Raw genomic sequence first — 14435 nt, 5'->3', positions numbered from 1 at the left:
ACCCAACTAATTCTGTCCTTTCCCCGCTCAGAGACCCAGGTCGTCGCACGCATCTCTGCTTGTCTAGCTGACATCTCTCAGTGGATGTCTGCTCATCACCTCAAGCTCAACCTTGACAAGACTGAACTGCTTTTCCTTCCGGGAAAAGATTGTCCCACTCTTGACCTAACAATCAACATCGGCACCTCTGTTGTTTCCCCGACTCAGACTGCAAGGAATCTGGGTGGATAACAAACTGTCCTTCACTGCAAACATCGCTGCTACAACCCGCTGCTGTAGATACAAACTTTACAACATCAGGAGGATACGTCCCCAGCTGTCCCAGAAAGCAACGCAGGTTCTGGTCCAGGGCTCCAGGCTCTCGTGAATGCAAAATCTTTACTTTACTGAGTATTTTTGCCAAACTTCAATGACTTTCAAAGTAACATCATAGATTATATTGCCCTGTTTTTTAATCAGGGGAGGACTGATTAAAAAACTTTCATGACTCCTTCCTCTCCTGCACAACTCTAAACTATTCTCCTTATGTTAGGTAAAATCTTCATCTGAATAGTAACTAGTATATCAAGTCGGGGTAAAAGTAAATGCTTTCTCTAAGATATACATATGGGTGAAACAAGATGCAGAAAATGTGGTTATTGAGGGCTATGTACTGATCCAAAATGACTTATTTAGCTATCAATACATCTAAGCCATTGGTTTTACGCCTATTTGTATTTAACTTTTAATCTAAATGTATTTATATATTTCATTGTTCTTAACACTCATTACTGTAAAAGTTGTCAATAAGGAAGCAATGTTATATAATTGTGGGTAACCAAATGCAAAATTAGGCTTACAATAGTTATGTCTTCATAATTATGAAACTGGAATCGTTTAAACTTCTGCTGTTTTTTTTAACAATGAACTCCTCAGTTGAAACTGGGCGATCATCAGAAGTGCTTCTGAAGACCACCAACCACTGGTCTGTCAGCTCTCACTATTGTATGTCAGCTCTGTTTGTCTAAAGTAATTTAACATAGTTAAATCAGATGTCAAAACTAGTATTTAAATAAAGGTAATGGTTCTTTAAAATCTGTTGTTGGTCACTTTCTTCATGATGTCACAGTGTCTTTTCCTATCGCTAACACACAGGTGCAAAAGAGTTATGCAAGAATCTTTGTAAGTGCTCCATCATAATCTAGACTGCTATCTATTCATGTACAGTTCTAAATCCTGTCTGGGTGTGGCGGATGTCCTTCGGGTGACAACCATGGTTTGTTGACGGGTCTCAAGGTAATGTTGTCAAGCAACCACCAAAAACAGGTTATTCCTTTGTTATGTGGCAACAGTTACTTGCCTATACTGAACATAAACAGGGTTATTTTTATGCTCAAGTTCCTCTTAGCATCTGAGTGACAAAACTCATTGACGTCACCATGAAACATATCCTGAACTGAAATCTGATGTTCAATGTCCAATAATCAGAAGATACTCCCAACCCCTATTCAAATATGCATTTTCGCTTTGTCTTTATGTGAGAAAATGAGATATAAATCAATCTAAGAAGGATATATGTAAAAACCTTCAATGTATAGAAAGTGATTGAGTTGGGGAAAAAGTTGCACTATGTTAGTGCAACCAAAGTGGAGATGTTTGTCTCTGAGTTTATTTTGTAATGCTTTTTCAGTATAACAAAAGAAAAAAGTGGATAAGTACTGCAGAAAAAAAGGTTCTCTTCCTCTTCTTGAATGTAGAAAGTGAAAAAGCATGAATATCATGCAGAACAGAAGCCTAATCATTTAGTCACCCAGGTTCTGCCAATTTGTTACACTGAGGGGCGCCAATGTCAACTAAAACTTCCAGCTTTAGTGTTTGGCCTCTGGCGGGACCTCCCTCAGAGAAAACACACTGTCACACTGAGGCCAAATATTGGGAATTCAAATGAATTCACCCAATAAGCCAGCAGCCGTCCGAAAAACTGCTACAACCAGAGGGTGTTCTCACCATATCTCAATATGTATACAGTAGGTCGCGTTAACCGAATATGTTCCGTCTATGACAGATTTTTTTTAACAATGACGGACAAATCTGAAAGCACTCCGTCATTTTGACAGATTAGAACAAACTCGGAACAGCGCCAACGTTTCCCCGCAGCGAGGCTGCTTATGGGTGTTATGCCGTGTTATGCATGCCCTCAAAAAAGGAAATTATACCGTTTCCAAACCTAACTGTGCCGTACAAATCATTGAAATGTCTGTGAGTTTTGGCTTTACGCTGTGCACGCTCCCGCGAGGTCCAGCAGCCATGCATAACACGGCGCACTGTCGTCGTCGTCCCCTCGTCGTGTGTGTGTGTGTGTGTGTGTGTGTGTGTGTGTGTGTGTGTGTGCGTGCGTGCGTGCGTGCGTGCGTGCGTGCGTGTGTGTGTGTGTGTGTGTGTGTCAATTAATTATTGCTCTCGTCTCACGCCTAGACTACTGCAACCTGGACCTGGCTGGTCTACCTGCATGTGCCATCCGACCTCTGCAGCTCATCCAGAATGCAGCGGCTCGTTGGGTCTTCAACCTTCCAACATTTTCCCACACCACCCCGCTCCTCCGCTCACTTCACTGGCTTCCAGTAATTGCTAGAATCCACTTCAAAACAATGGTACTTGCATACCATGCTGCGAATGGATCTGGCCCTTCCTACATCCAGGACATGGTTAAACTGTACACCCCAGCGCATGCACTTCGCTCTGCATCAGCCAAACAGCTTGCTGCACCCGCACTGCGAGGAGGACCCAAGTTCCCACCAGCAAAAACACATGGGTTTGCTATCCTGGCTCCAAAATGGTGGAATGAGCTCCCCATTGAAATCAGGACAGCAGATAGCTTGCACATCTTCCGGCGCAGACTGAAAATTCATCTCTTTCGACTCCACTTCGAGCGATAGAATTACTAACAAAGAACTGCTAACAGAGCACTTATATACTAATAAAGGACTGGCTTATCTATAGCCAGTTGAGTAGCACTTGAAATGTTTGGCTCTATGAAACCTGATGTTCTTATATGATTCTGTTTTCATCAAGGTTGTGTCTTCCTGGTCGAATGTACTTATTGTAAGTCGCTTTGGATAAATGCTCTGTGCAAATTCACTCACATATTTGGAATTAAGTTAGCAAATCAATTGACATGCAGGCCAGGGACCTGATGCTTTAGGCTTGGGGAGGGTGTAGAAACTCGGGAAAAGGTCGGGCCATTGAAAACATGTCTTTTGGTATACATCAGTAGAATATGACTCAGACTATTTACTCAAGTAAATCAGACGTGAATGCAAAATCTTTACTTTACTGAGTATTTTTGCCAAACTTCAATGACTTTTAAAGTAACATCATAGATTATATTGCCCTGTTTTTTAATCAGGGGAGGACTCTGGATAAGCCTTTCATGACTCCTTCCTCTCCTGCACAACTCTAAACTATTCTCCTAGGTAAAATCTTCATCTGAATAGTAACTAGTATATCAAGTCGGGGTAAAAGTAAATGCTTTCTCTAAGATATACATATGGGTGAAACAAGATGCAGAAAATGTGGTTATTGAGGGCTATGTACTGATCCAAAATGACTTATTTAGCTATCAATACATCTAAGCCATTGGTTTTACGCCTATTTGTATTTAACTTTTAATCTAAATTTATATTGACTTTATAATTGGAATATAATTCAATAATGTAACTTCCTTTTTGACGAATCACAGCTGCTCTGACCAGGGACGTGCACAGGTACGGGTTATTGTTGCCCGGGCAACAGCCCGTTTTTCCTTTTTGGCTGACCTGCCCCTCTCGAGAGAGCGAGAGTTTTTTTTCTTTCTGTTGTGACCGAATAAACATGATAAGCCCACAATTAGTATTGTAGCGTCTCACTGCGATAAAACACACCTTGTCAGCGCTGTCATCTGCCCCCAGTCACGTGACTTTGTTTACAATCTGACAGCTGAAAGTAAAGGAAACCCCTCCGGCCATGGCTATGGTGATCATACCAAATGCCTGCCTGGCTTTGGTGGCCAATCCCTGGGTCAATCTGTCCCCGGAAATGTCCTCGTTTTTAAATATGCTTATATTGATTTTGAGTTCTCTCATGGCAGTTAGAGTATAGGGGACAAACCAGGGGACTTTACTTGCTCTTGACACCGTCAAGAGCAAAAAAAACACAAAAAACAAAAAAAACACCTACATATACTTGTTATTGTGCTTCTGTCTTTCTGTGTCTTTTCATCTACTCCTCAACGGGGCCGCTCGCTCTCTTCTTTTGATTGCCCTCTCACGGAGAACACTTCACTTTCCCACTTCATTGTAGGATTTCTGCCATGTCTCTACCACTTTAGTTTGACCATCTCTGTTATTAAGTTATGGAATACTAAATAAATAAGTATTAGATACCTTACCATTACTGCGCTCATAAAGAATGATTTGAAAAAAGTTGCACTATGTTAGTGCAACCAAAGTGGAGATGTTTGTCTCTGAGTTTATTTTGTAATGCTTTTTCAGTATAACAAAAGAAAAAAGTGGATAAGTACTGCAGAAAAAAAGGTTCTCTTCCTCTTCTTGAATGTAGAAAGTGAAAAAGCATGAATATCATGCAGAACAGAAGCCTAATCATTTAGTCACTCAGGTTCTGCCAATTTGTTACACTGAGGGGCGCCAATGTCAACTAAAACTTCCAGCTTTAGTGTTTGGCCTCTGGCGGGACCTCCCTCAGAGAAAACACACTGTCACACTGAGGCCAAATATTGGGAATTCAAATGAATTCACCCAATAAGCCAGCAGCCGTCCGAAAAACTGCTACAACCAGAGGGTGTTCTCACCATATCTCAATATGTATACAGTAGGTCGCGTTAACCGAATATGTTCCGTCTATGACAAACATTTTTAACAATGACGGACAAATCTGAAAGCACTCCGTCATTTTGACAGATTAGAACAAACTCGGAACAGCGCCAACGTTTCCCCGCAGCGAGGCTGCTTATGGGTGTTATGCCGTGTTATGCATGCCCTCAAAAAAGGAAATTATACCGTTTCCAAACCTAACTGTGCCGTACAAATCATTGAAATGTCTGTGAGTTTTGGCTTTACGCTGTGCACGCTCCCGCGAGGTCCAGCAGCCATGCATAACACGGCGCACTGTCGTCGTCGTCCCCTCGTCGTGTGTGTATGTGTGTGTGTGTGTGTGTGTGTGTGTGTGTGTGTGTGTGTGTGTGTGTGTGCGTGCGTGCGTGCGTGCGTGCGTGCGTGCGTGTGTGTGTGTGTGTGTGTGTGTGTGTGTGTGTGTGTGTGTGTCAATTAATTATTGCTCTCGTCTCACGCCTAGACTACTGCAACCTGGACCTGGCTGGTCTACCTGCATGTGCCATCCGACCTCTGCAGCTCATCCAGAATGCAGCGGCTCGTTGGGTCTTCAACCTTCCAACATTTTCCCACACCACCCCGCTCCTCCGCTCACTTCACTGGCTTCCAGTAATTGCTAGAATCCACTTCAAAACAATGGTACTTGCATACCATGCTGCGAATGGATCTGGCCCTTCCTACATCCAGGACATGGTTAAACTGTACACCCCAGCGCATGCACTTCGCTCTGCATCAGCCAAACGACTCGCTGCACCCGCACTGCGAGGAGGACCCAAGTTCCCACCAGCAAAAACACATGGGTTTGCTATCCTGGCTCCAAAATGGTGGAATGAGCTCCCCATTGAAATCAGGACAGCAGATAGCTTGCACATCTTCCGGCGCAGACTGAAAATTCATCTCTTTCGACTCCACTTCGAGCGATAGAATTACTAACAAAGAACTGCTAACAGAGCACTTATATACTAATAAAGGACTGGCTTATCTATAGCCAGTTGAGTAGCACTTGAAATGTTTGGCTCTATGAAACCTGATGTTCTTATATGATTCTGTTTTCATCAAGGTTGTGTCTTCCTGGTCGAATGTACTTATTGTAAGTCGCTTTGGATAAATGCTCTGTGCAAATTCACTCACATATTTGGAATTAAGTTAGCAAATCAATTGACATGCAGGCCAGGGACCTGATGCTTTAGGCTTGGGGAGGGTGTAGAAACTCGGGAAAAGGTCGGGCCATTGAAAACATGTCTTTTGGTATACATCAGTAGAATATGACTCAGACTATTTACTCAAGTAAATCAGACGTGAATGCAAAATCTTTACTTTACTGAGTATTTTTGCCAAACTTCAATGACTTTTAAAGTAACATCATAGATTATATTGCCCTGTTTTTTTAATCAGGGGAGGACTCTGGATAAGCCTTTCATGACTCCTTCCTCTCCTGCACAACTCTAAACTATTCTCCTAGGTAAAATCTTCATCTGAATAGTAACTAGTATATCAAGTCGGGGTAAAAGTAAATGCTTTCTCTAAGATATACATATGGGTGAAACAAGATGCAGAAAATGTGGTTATTGAGGGCTATGTACTGATCCAAAATGACTTATTTAGCTATCAATACATCTAAGCCATTGGTTTTACGCCTATTTGTATTTAACTTTTAATCTAAATTTATATTGACTTTATAATTGGAATATAATTCAATAATGTAACTTCCTTTTTGACGAATCACAGCTGCTCTGACCAGGGACGTGCACAGGTACGGGTTATTGTTGCCCGGGCAACAGCCCGTTTTTCCTTTTTGGCTGACCTGCCCCTCTCGAGAGAGCGAGAGTTTTTTTTCTTTCTGTTGTGACCGAATAAACATGATAAGCCCACAATTAGTATTGTAGCGTCTCACTGCGATAAAACACACCTTGTCAGCGCTGTCATCTGCCCCCAGTCACGTGACTTTGTTTACAATCTGACAGCTGAAAGTAAAGGAAACCCCTCCGGCCATGGCTATGGTGATCATACCAAATGCCTGCCTGGCTTTGGTGGCCAATCCCTGGGTCAATCTGTCCCCGGAAATGTCCTCGTTTTTAAATATGCTTATATTGATTTTGAGTTCTCTCATGGCAGTTAGAGTATAGGGGACAAACCAGGGGACTTTACTTGCTCTTGACACCGTCAAGAGCAAAAAAAACACAAAAAACAAAAAAAACACCTACATATACTTGTTATTGTGCTTCTGTCTTTCTGTGTCTTTTCATCTACTCCTCAACGGGGCCGCTCGCTCTCTTCTTTTGATTGCCCTCTCACGGAGAACACTTCACTTTCCCACTTCATTGTAGGATTTCTGCCATGTCTCTACCACTTTAGTTTGACCATCTCTGTTATTAAGTTATGGAATACTAAATAAATAAGTATTAGATACCTTACCATTACTGCGCTCATAAAGAATGATTTGAAAAAAGTTGCACTATGTTAGTGCAACCAAAGTGGAGATGTTTGTCTCTGAGTTTATTTTGTAATGCTTTTTCAGTATAACAAAAGAAAAAAGTGGATAAGTACTGCAGAAAAAAAGGTTCTCTTCCTCTTCTTGAATGTAGAAAGTGAAAAAGCATGAATATCATGCAGAACAGAAGCCTAATCATTTAGTCACTCAGGTTCTGCCAATTTGTTACACTGAGGGGCGCCAATGTCAACTAAAACTTCCAGCTTTAGTGTTTGGCCTCTGGCGGGACCTCCCTCAGAGAAAACACACTGTCACACTGAGGCCAAATATTGGGAATTCAAATGAATTCACCCAATAAGCCAGCAGCCGTCCGAAAAACTGCTACAACCAGAGGGTGTTCTCACCATATCTCAATATGTATACAGTAGGTCGCGTTAACCGAATATGTTCCGTCTATGACAGATTTTTTTAACAATGACGGACAAATCTGAAAGCACTCCGTCATTTTGACAGATTAGAACAAACTCGGAACAGCGCCAACGTTTCCCCGCAGCGAGGCTGCTTATGGGTGTTATGCCGTGTTATGCATGCCCTCAAAAAAGGAAATTATACCGTTTCCAAACCTAACTGTGCCGTACAAATCATTGAAATGTCTGTGAGTTTTGGATTTACGCTGTGCACGCTCCCGCGAGGTCCAGCAGCCATCCATAACACGGCGCACTGTCGTCGTCGTCCCCTCGTCGTGTGTGTATGTGTGTGTGTGTGTGTGTGTGTGTGTGTGTGTGTGTGTGTGTGTGTGTGTGTGTGTGTGTGTGTGTGTGTGTGTGTGTGTGTGTGTGTGTGTGTGTGTGTGTGTGTGTGTGTGTGTGTGTGTGTGTGTGTGTGTGTGTGTGTGCGTGCGTGCGTGCGTGCGTGCGTGCGTGCGTGCGTGTGTGTGTGTGTGTCAATTAATTATTGCTCTCGTCTCACGCCTAGACTACTGCAACCTGGACCTGGCTGGTCTACCTGCATGTGCCATCCGACCTCTGCAGCTCATCCAGAATGCAGCGGCTCGTTGGGTCTTCAACCTTCCAACATTTTCCCACACCACCCCGCTCCTCCGCTCACTTCACTGGCTTCCAGTAATTGCTAGAATCCACTTCAAAACAATGGTACTTGCATACCATGCTGCGAATGGATCTGGCCCTTCCTACATCCAGGACATGGTTAAACTGTACACCCCAGCGCATGCACTTCGCTCTGCATCAGCCAAACAGCTTGCTGCACCCGCACTGCGAGGAGGACCCAAGTTCCCACCAGCAAAAACACATGGGTTTGCTATCCTGGCTCCAAAATGGTGGAATGAGCTCCCCATTGAAATCAGGACAGCAGATAGCTTGCACATCTTCCGGCGCAGACTGAAAATTCATCTCTTTCGACTCCACTTCGAGCGATAGAATTACTAACAAAGAACTGTTAACAGAGCACTTATATACTAATAAAGGACTGGCTTATCTATAGCCAGTTGAGTAGCACTTGAAATGTTTGGCTCTATGAAACCTGATGTTCTTATATGATTCTGTTTTCATCAAGGTTGTGTCTTCCTGGTCGAATGTACTTATTGTAAGTCGCTTTGGATAAATGCTCTGTGCAAATTCACTCACATATTTGGAATTAAGTTAGCAAATCAATTGACATGCAGGCCAGGGACCTGATGCTTTAGGCTTGGGGAGGGTGTAGAAACTCGGGAAAAGGTCGGGCCATTGAAAACATGTCTTTTGGTATACATCAGTAGAATATGACTCAGACTATTTACTCAAGTAATTCAGACGTGAATGCAAAATCTTTACTTTACTGAGTATTTTTGCCAAACTTCAATGACTTTCAAAGTAACATCATAGATTATATTGCCCTGCTTTTTTAATCAGGGGAGGACTCTGGATAAGCCTTTCATGACTCCTTCCTCTCCTGCACAACTCTAAACTATTCTCCTAGGTAAAATCTTCATCTGAATAGTAACTAGTATATCAAGTCGGGGTAAAAGTAAATGCTTTCTCTAAGATATACATATGGGTGAAACAAGATGCAGAAAATGTGGTTATTGAGGGCTATGTACTGATCCAAAATGACTTATTTAGCTATCAATACATCTAAGCCATTGGTTTTACGCCTATTTGTATTTAACTTTTAATCTAAATTTATATTGACTTTATAATTGGAATATAATTCAATAATGTAACTTCCTTTTTGACGAATCACAGCTGCTCTGACCAGGGACGTGCACAGGTACGGGTTATTGTTGCCCGGGCAACAGCCCGTTTTTCCTTTTTGGCTGACCTGCCCCTCTCGAGAGAGCGAGAGTTTTTTTTCTTTCTGTTGTGACCGAATAAACATGATAAGCCCACAATTAGTATTGTAGCGTCTCACTGCGATAAAACACACCTTGTCAGCGCTGTCATCTGCCCCCAGTCACGTGACTTTGTTTACAATCTGACAGCTGAAAGTAAAGGAAACCCCTCCGGCCATGGCTATGGTGATCATACCAAATGCCTGCCTGGCTTTGGTGGCCAATCCCTGGGTCAATCTGTCCCCGGAAATGTCCTCGTTTTTAAATATGCTTATATTGATTTTGAGTTCTCTCATGGCAATTAGAGTATAGGGGACAAACCAGGGGACTTTACTTGCTCTTGACACCGTCAAGAGCAAAAAAAACACAAAAAACAAAAAAAACACCTACATATACTTGTTATTGTGCTTCTGTCTTTCTGTGTCTTTTCATCTACTCCTCAACGGGGCCGCTCGCTCTCTTCTTTTGATTGCCCTCTCACGGAGAACACTTCACTTTCCCACTTCATTGTAGGATTTCTGCCATGTCTCTACCACTTTAGTTTGACCATCTCTGTTATTAAGTTATGGAATACTAAATAAATAAGTATTAGATACCTTACCATTACTGCGCTCATAAAGAATGATTTGAAAAAGAATAATGTGAATTTAACTGCATGGTTTAATTAATTAGTGAGTTTATTTAAGGTAATTAGTTAGAAGCCCTTTTTTATTTATCAGTATATCTGCACAGCAGTTACAATGTTCAAACTACATTAAAACAGGATTGTCCCAATTTTTTCTTTAATAGTTACTAACATTAGATATTTGAATGAGATATGGACCGCACAACTAAAAATGTGCCTGAATAACGAATTTAGCAGTTGGACATAAAAGTAAACTGAGTGTCACTTGCAATGACAGTGTTGTGTTTTATATTATGAACCTTTTACATTAAAAACAAGTTAGAATTTTCAAAAGGTCTTGTGTTTTTCTTCGGGGGGGGGGGGGGCTTTTTCCAGTTTAGAGCAATAGCCCCTCCAGATGTCTGTGCACGTCCCTGGTTCTGACTAATGTCTCTTAGTTTAAACCCCGCCCAGCTGCCTGGCTCTCTGTCACAAAACCAGTAGAGTACTCAGTGCACACACAGAGTCCAACCTGAACCTACAGCTCCGCACCGCTGAGGAACTGCTGCTACTGTAACGATGGGGGTGACAATTAAAGTCGAATACTGGTAATTACATATTGTATTATACTTGTTCTTATTTTTTGCAAGTTGTAAGTTTACCTTTGTCTGTCTGTGTCAAGGTCCGTGCTGTAAATCCAACATGAGAGACGGTTATGCTACTGTACAGATTAGCAGTTAGCATCATTAGCTCTGAGTTAGCTATACATAACATGTACTCTGCTTTTAAAATAAATACGTGTTTCGTTTTCCTTGCAGTGGTAAATGAGGGTACGAACCCCGCTATCAAGAGCTCTCCCATATTGTCAAGGAAGAGTTCAAAGATGCGGAGGTGTCGGGCGTCGTGGGAAGACAAGGCAAGTATTGTCTATTAGCCTGCGTTATTGCTCTGATTGAACTGCTGTATACAGCTTTAACGTGAATGAACGGGTTATTCAAGGCAGAGATCATTCCAGAAACCATGAATCGTGATGCTATCTTCTTCTTTGTGTTATGTCATTACAGGTAGCTTTGAAGTTGTAATCAACGGGGAGCTGATCTTCTCCAAGCTTGAACAAGGAGGCTTTCCATACGAGGATGACGTGAGTAAACCCTTTAACTGAACGTTTACTTTTTACATTTTCGAGTATTGCACTTTTAGTGAATATTTGAGGTAACTTCAGCATATTCATTTAATGCCACTTTTTCTACTTTTATTTCATAGCGACATTTTGTACTTTTTGTATCCACTACATTTATCTGACAGCGTTATCATGTCTATAACATGTATAAAGAGCTCATAAAAAGGGAACACATATTTGGCAGCTATTTGAATAAATTAAGTGCTGCTTTCCTCACTTGTGTACAAACATTTTGAGGTGAGGACTATTAGTAGGATAATACAAAAATGTTTACGATATAACTTTAGGTTCTGGTTAATTGTGTTTACTGTTTCATTAATCCATGACCAGATGACATACTGGCTATCCAAGGAAATGTTTGCCACCAAGTAACTTTAAAGTTAAATTAAAGTAGTTTAACTTTAATTCCCTATGGTAATTTTCCTGAATGAATTTTCAATGCAGGACATTACAGTGTGAGAAAAAGTTTTTAGAGAGTACTTGTCCATGGACAAGTGAGTTTGGCAATTTACTTGTCCGAATACATTTTTCACTTGTCCAGAATGGACAAAAATTGGGGCCACTGGAATCTTCTTCTTCGTCATCGTATTTTACATTTTCCCACGGTTTTTACGACACCGCTAACGTAAGTGAGCGGTAAGCTTTTACTGCATCACACATAGGGTTGGGTATCGTTTGGATTTTAACGATTCCGGTTCTGCTTTTCGATTCCGGTTATTTTTGGTTCTCGATTCCGGTTCTTCGAGAGGGTAAAAATAAGTCCCATGACAAACTGGGAGAAAAATATATTTATGAAAACATTAAGTCAAATCTGTATTCCTATTTACAAATCACTTCATACTGTTGAATTTCTTACGGTTATTGAATACAATTATATAAAAATAATCTCTGCATTGTTTAGTTAGTTCTAAGTGGTGCAGTTTGAGAATGTACAATTGGCCCAGTCTCCTCTGATGTTACACTGCAACCTGCTTGTGAGACACAGTCCAACCACACATCTCCAACACATAGGACAAAACCTAATAATAATATACATTATATTTATAGCCTAAGGCCTAGCGCTTTTCTACAACTCAAAGACGCTTGCATGCTTACACATGTCCTGCAATACACATGCTACAGCTGCCCAGCTGCTCACTGTTTGTAAAAGTAAATAAATAGTATTTTCATTTCAATAATGTACTTTCTATACCCTGCTTCATAAACAATACTGACATCCCTGTGCTCCTCCGAGTCTGGGGGTCCGGGAATGTGAGGACAGGGCGAGGACACAGACAGGGAGGCTGCTTAACTTCATAAAGGAAATGGCGGTCAATATTAACAACATTAACGCTTAATATGAGAGAGAGAGAGACTCGCCTCCTGTCCTCACAACTCTTATTAATCCCGGGACCGGACAATTGTTATTTGTTCCTACTCGGAACAGAGTTTTGCTTCCCAACCCTGCCACTGTGCTACACTTCCCGCTCCGCCCCCGTCTAACTGTACAGAAAGCGGCGAGATGCATTTCCTTAGGAATCGACAAGCAGAACCGAAACTAACACTTCTAAACGAACAATGGTGGACACGTACAATTTGCGAATGAGTTCTGCCTTTTGTAAACTGAATGTATCAATAATTTGTCAATAAATCAGGCCGAAAAACGTCACTTGTCCGCCGGACAAGTCAATTGAAAGATCTACTTGTCCGCCGGACAAGTCAATTGAAAGATCTACTTGTCCGATATTGTAAATAACACGTCCCGGACAGTGGGACGTGTACTTTTTCGCACACTGCATTAACTGTGACATTTGTATACTCATGTAAAGAACTTGAATAATTCCTTCCCTTCTGGGGGATCCCTTAAATACCCCTCTCTGATTTATGTCTTTCTTTTCTGTAACAGATCATGAATGCAGTCCAGCTGGCTCATGATGGTAAACCTGTGGAGAAGATCAACAAAAGTCGATCCCCGTGTGTCATCATGTAGACCTGCCTCAGGTTTGCTGCATCAAGACAGGCCAATGCAACATCCAATACCACCTCAGGTTTACCCCCAACCCTAATATAAATGGGCAGGGATAAAAACGTGCTGTATACAAACCCAACAAGGATGCGCTCCGACCTCTAGCTGCTGTCTTAAATGCTGACCACCAAACGTCTAGCTCCCCCTCTTTGCTCTCATTGTGGTGCTTCAGGCTGCTAATGATTACTATGACCCAAAAAAGTGAAAGGTTAAATTATGATGAATTCCTTCCTAGAAGTTCCTTATAATAAGAGTTCAGATGGGGAGAAGATGTTTATGGGAAATCACTTCACTTTTCTTACTGCTTCATTGTCTAGCATTCTCTCACTGCCTAATTGTTTTATGTTTTTTTGTTTACTGATCTCTCTTGTAATTACACATTTTCATTGAATGCAAGGAAAAAGTAGTTGCACATAAAGGGAGACGGCCTCTTGGATTCTGCGTCTTCACCGCTCTATGTTAAACATACTGTTAATATCTGCAATCTGTTCTAAGATTTCATTGTTCTTAACACTCATTACTGTAAAAGTTGTCAATAAGGAAGCAATGTTATATAATTGTGGGTAACCAAATGCAAAATTAGGCTTACAATAGTTATGTCTTCATAATTATGAAACTGGAATCGTTTAAACTTCTGCTGTTCCTCAGTTGAAACTGGGCGATCATCAGAAGTGCTTCTGAAGACCACCAACCACTGGTCTGTCAGCTCTCACTATTGTATGTCAGCTCTGTTTGTCTAAAGTAATTTAACATAGTTAAATCAGATGTCAAAACTAGTATTTAAATAAAGGTAATGGTTCTTTAAAATCTGTTGTTGGTCACTTTCTTCATGATGTCACAGTGTCTTTTCCTATCGCTAACACACAGGTGCAAAAGAGTTATGCAAGAATCTTTGTAAGTGCTCCATCATAATCTAGACTGCTATCTATTCATGTACAGTTCTAAATCCTGTCTGGGTGTGGCGGATGTCCTTCAGGTGACAACCATGGTTTGTTGACGGGTCTCAAGGTAATGTTGTCAAGCA

The 14435-nt window shown here is 41.5% G+C and overlaps 1 protein-coding gene across 1 annotated transcript; it reads left to right on the top strand.

The window, feature by feature from the left end:
* The first annotated feature begins 10719 nt into the window (after nucleotides 1-10719).
* LOC117451159 (migration and invasion enhancer 1-like) lies at nucleotides 10720-14222 on the top strand. Its single transcript, XM_034089310.2, has 4 exons — nucleotides 10720-10834; nucleotides 11045-11142; nucleotides 11291-11367; nucleotides 13292-14222. Exons 1-4 carry the CDS (start codon nucleotides 10806-10808, stop codon nucleotides 13373-13375), a joined length of 288 nt encoding a protein of 95 aa, XP_033945201.1. The 5' UTR covers nucleotides 10720-10805; the 3' UTR covers nucleotides 13376-14222.
* The last annotated feature ends 213 nt before the right edge of the window (nucleotides 14223-14435 follow it).

This window comes from Pseudochaenichthys georgianus, chromosome 8, assembly GCF_902827115.2.
Source record: "Pseudochaenichthys georgianus chromosome 8, fPseGeo1.2, whole genome shotgun sequence".
Classification (NCBI taxonomy): Eukaryota; Metazoa; Chordata; class Actinopteri; order Perciformes; family Channichthyidae; genus Pseudochaenichthys; species Pseudochaenichthys georgianus.
The sequence above is the reverse complement of the archived record's forward strand: the minus strand, read 5'-3'. Positions and strand labels throughout refer to the sequence as shown.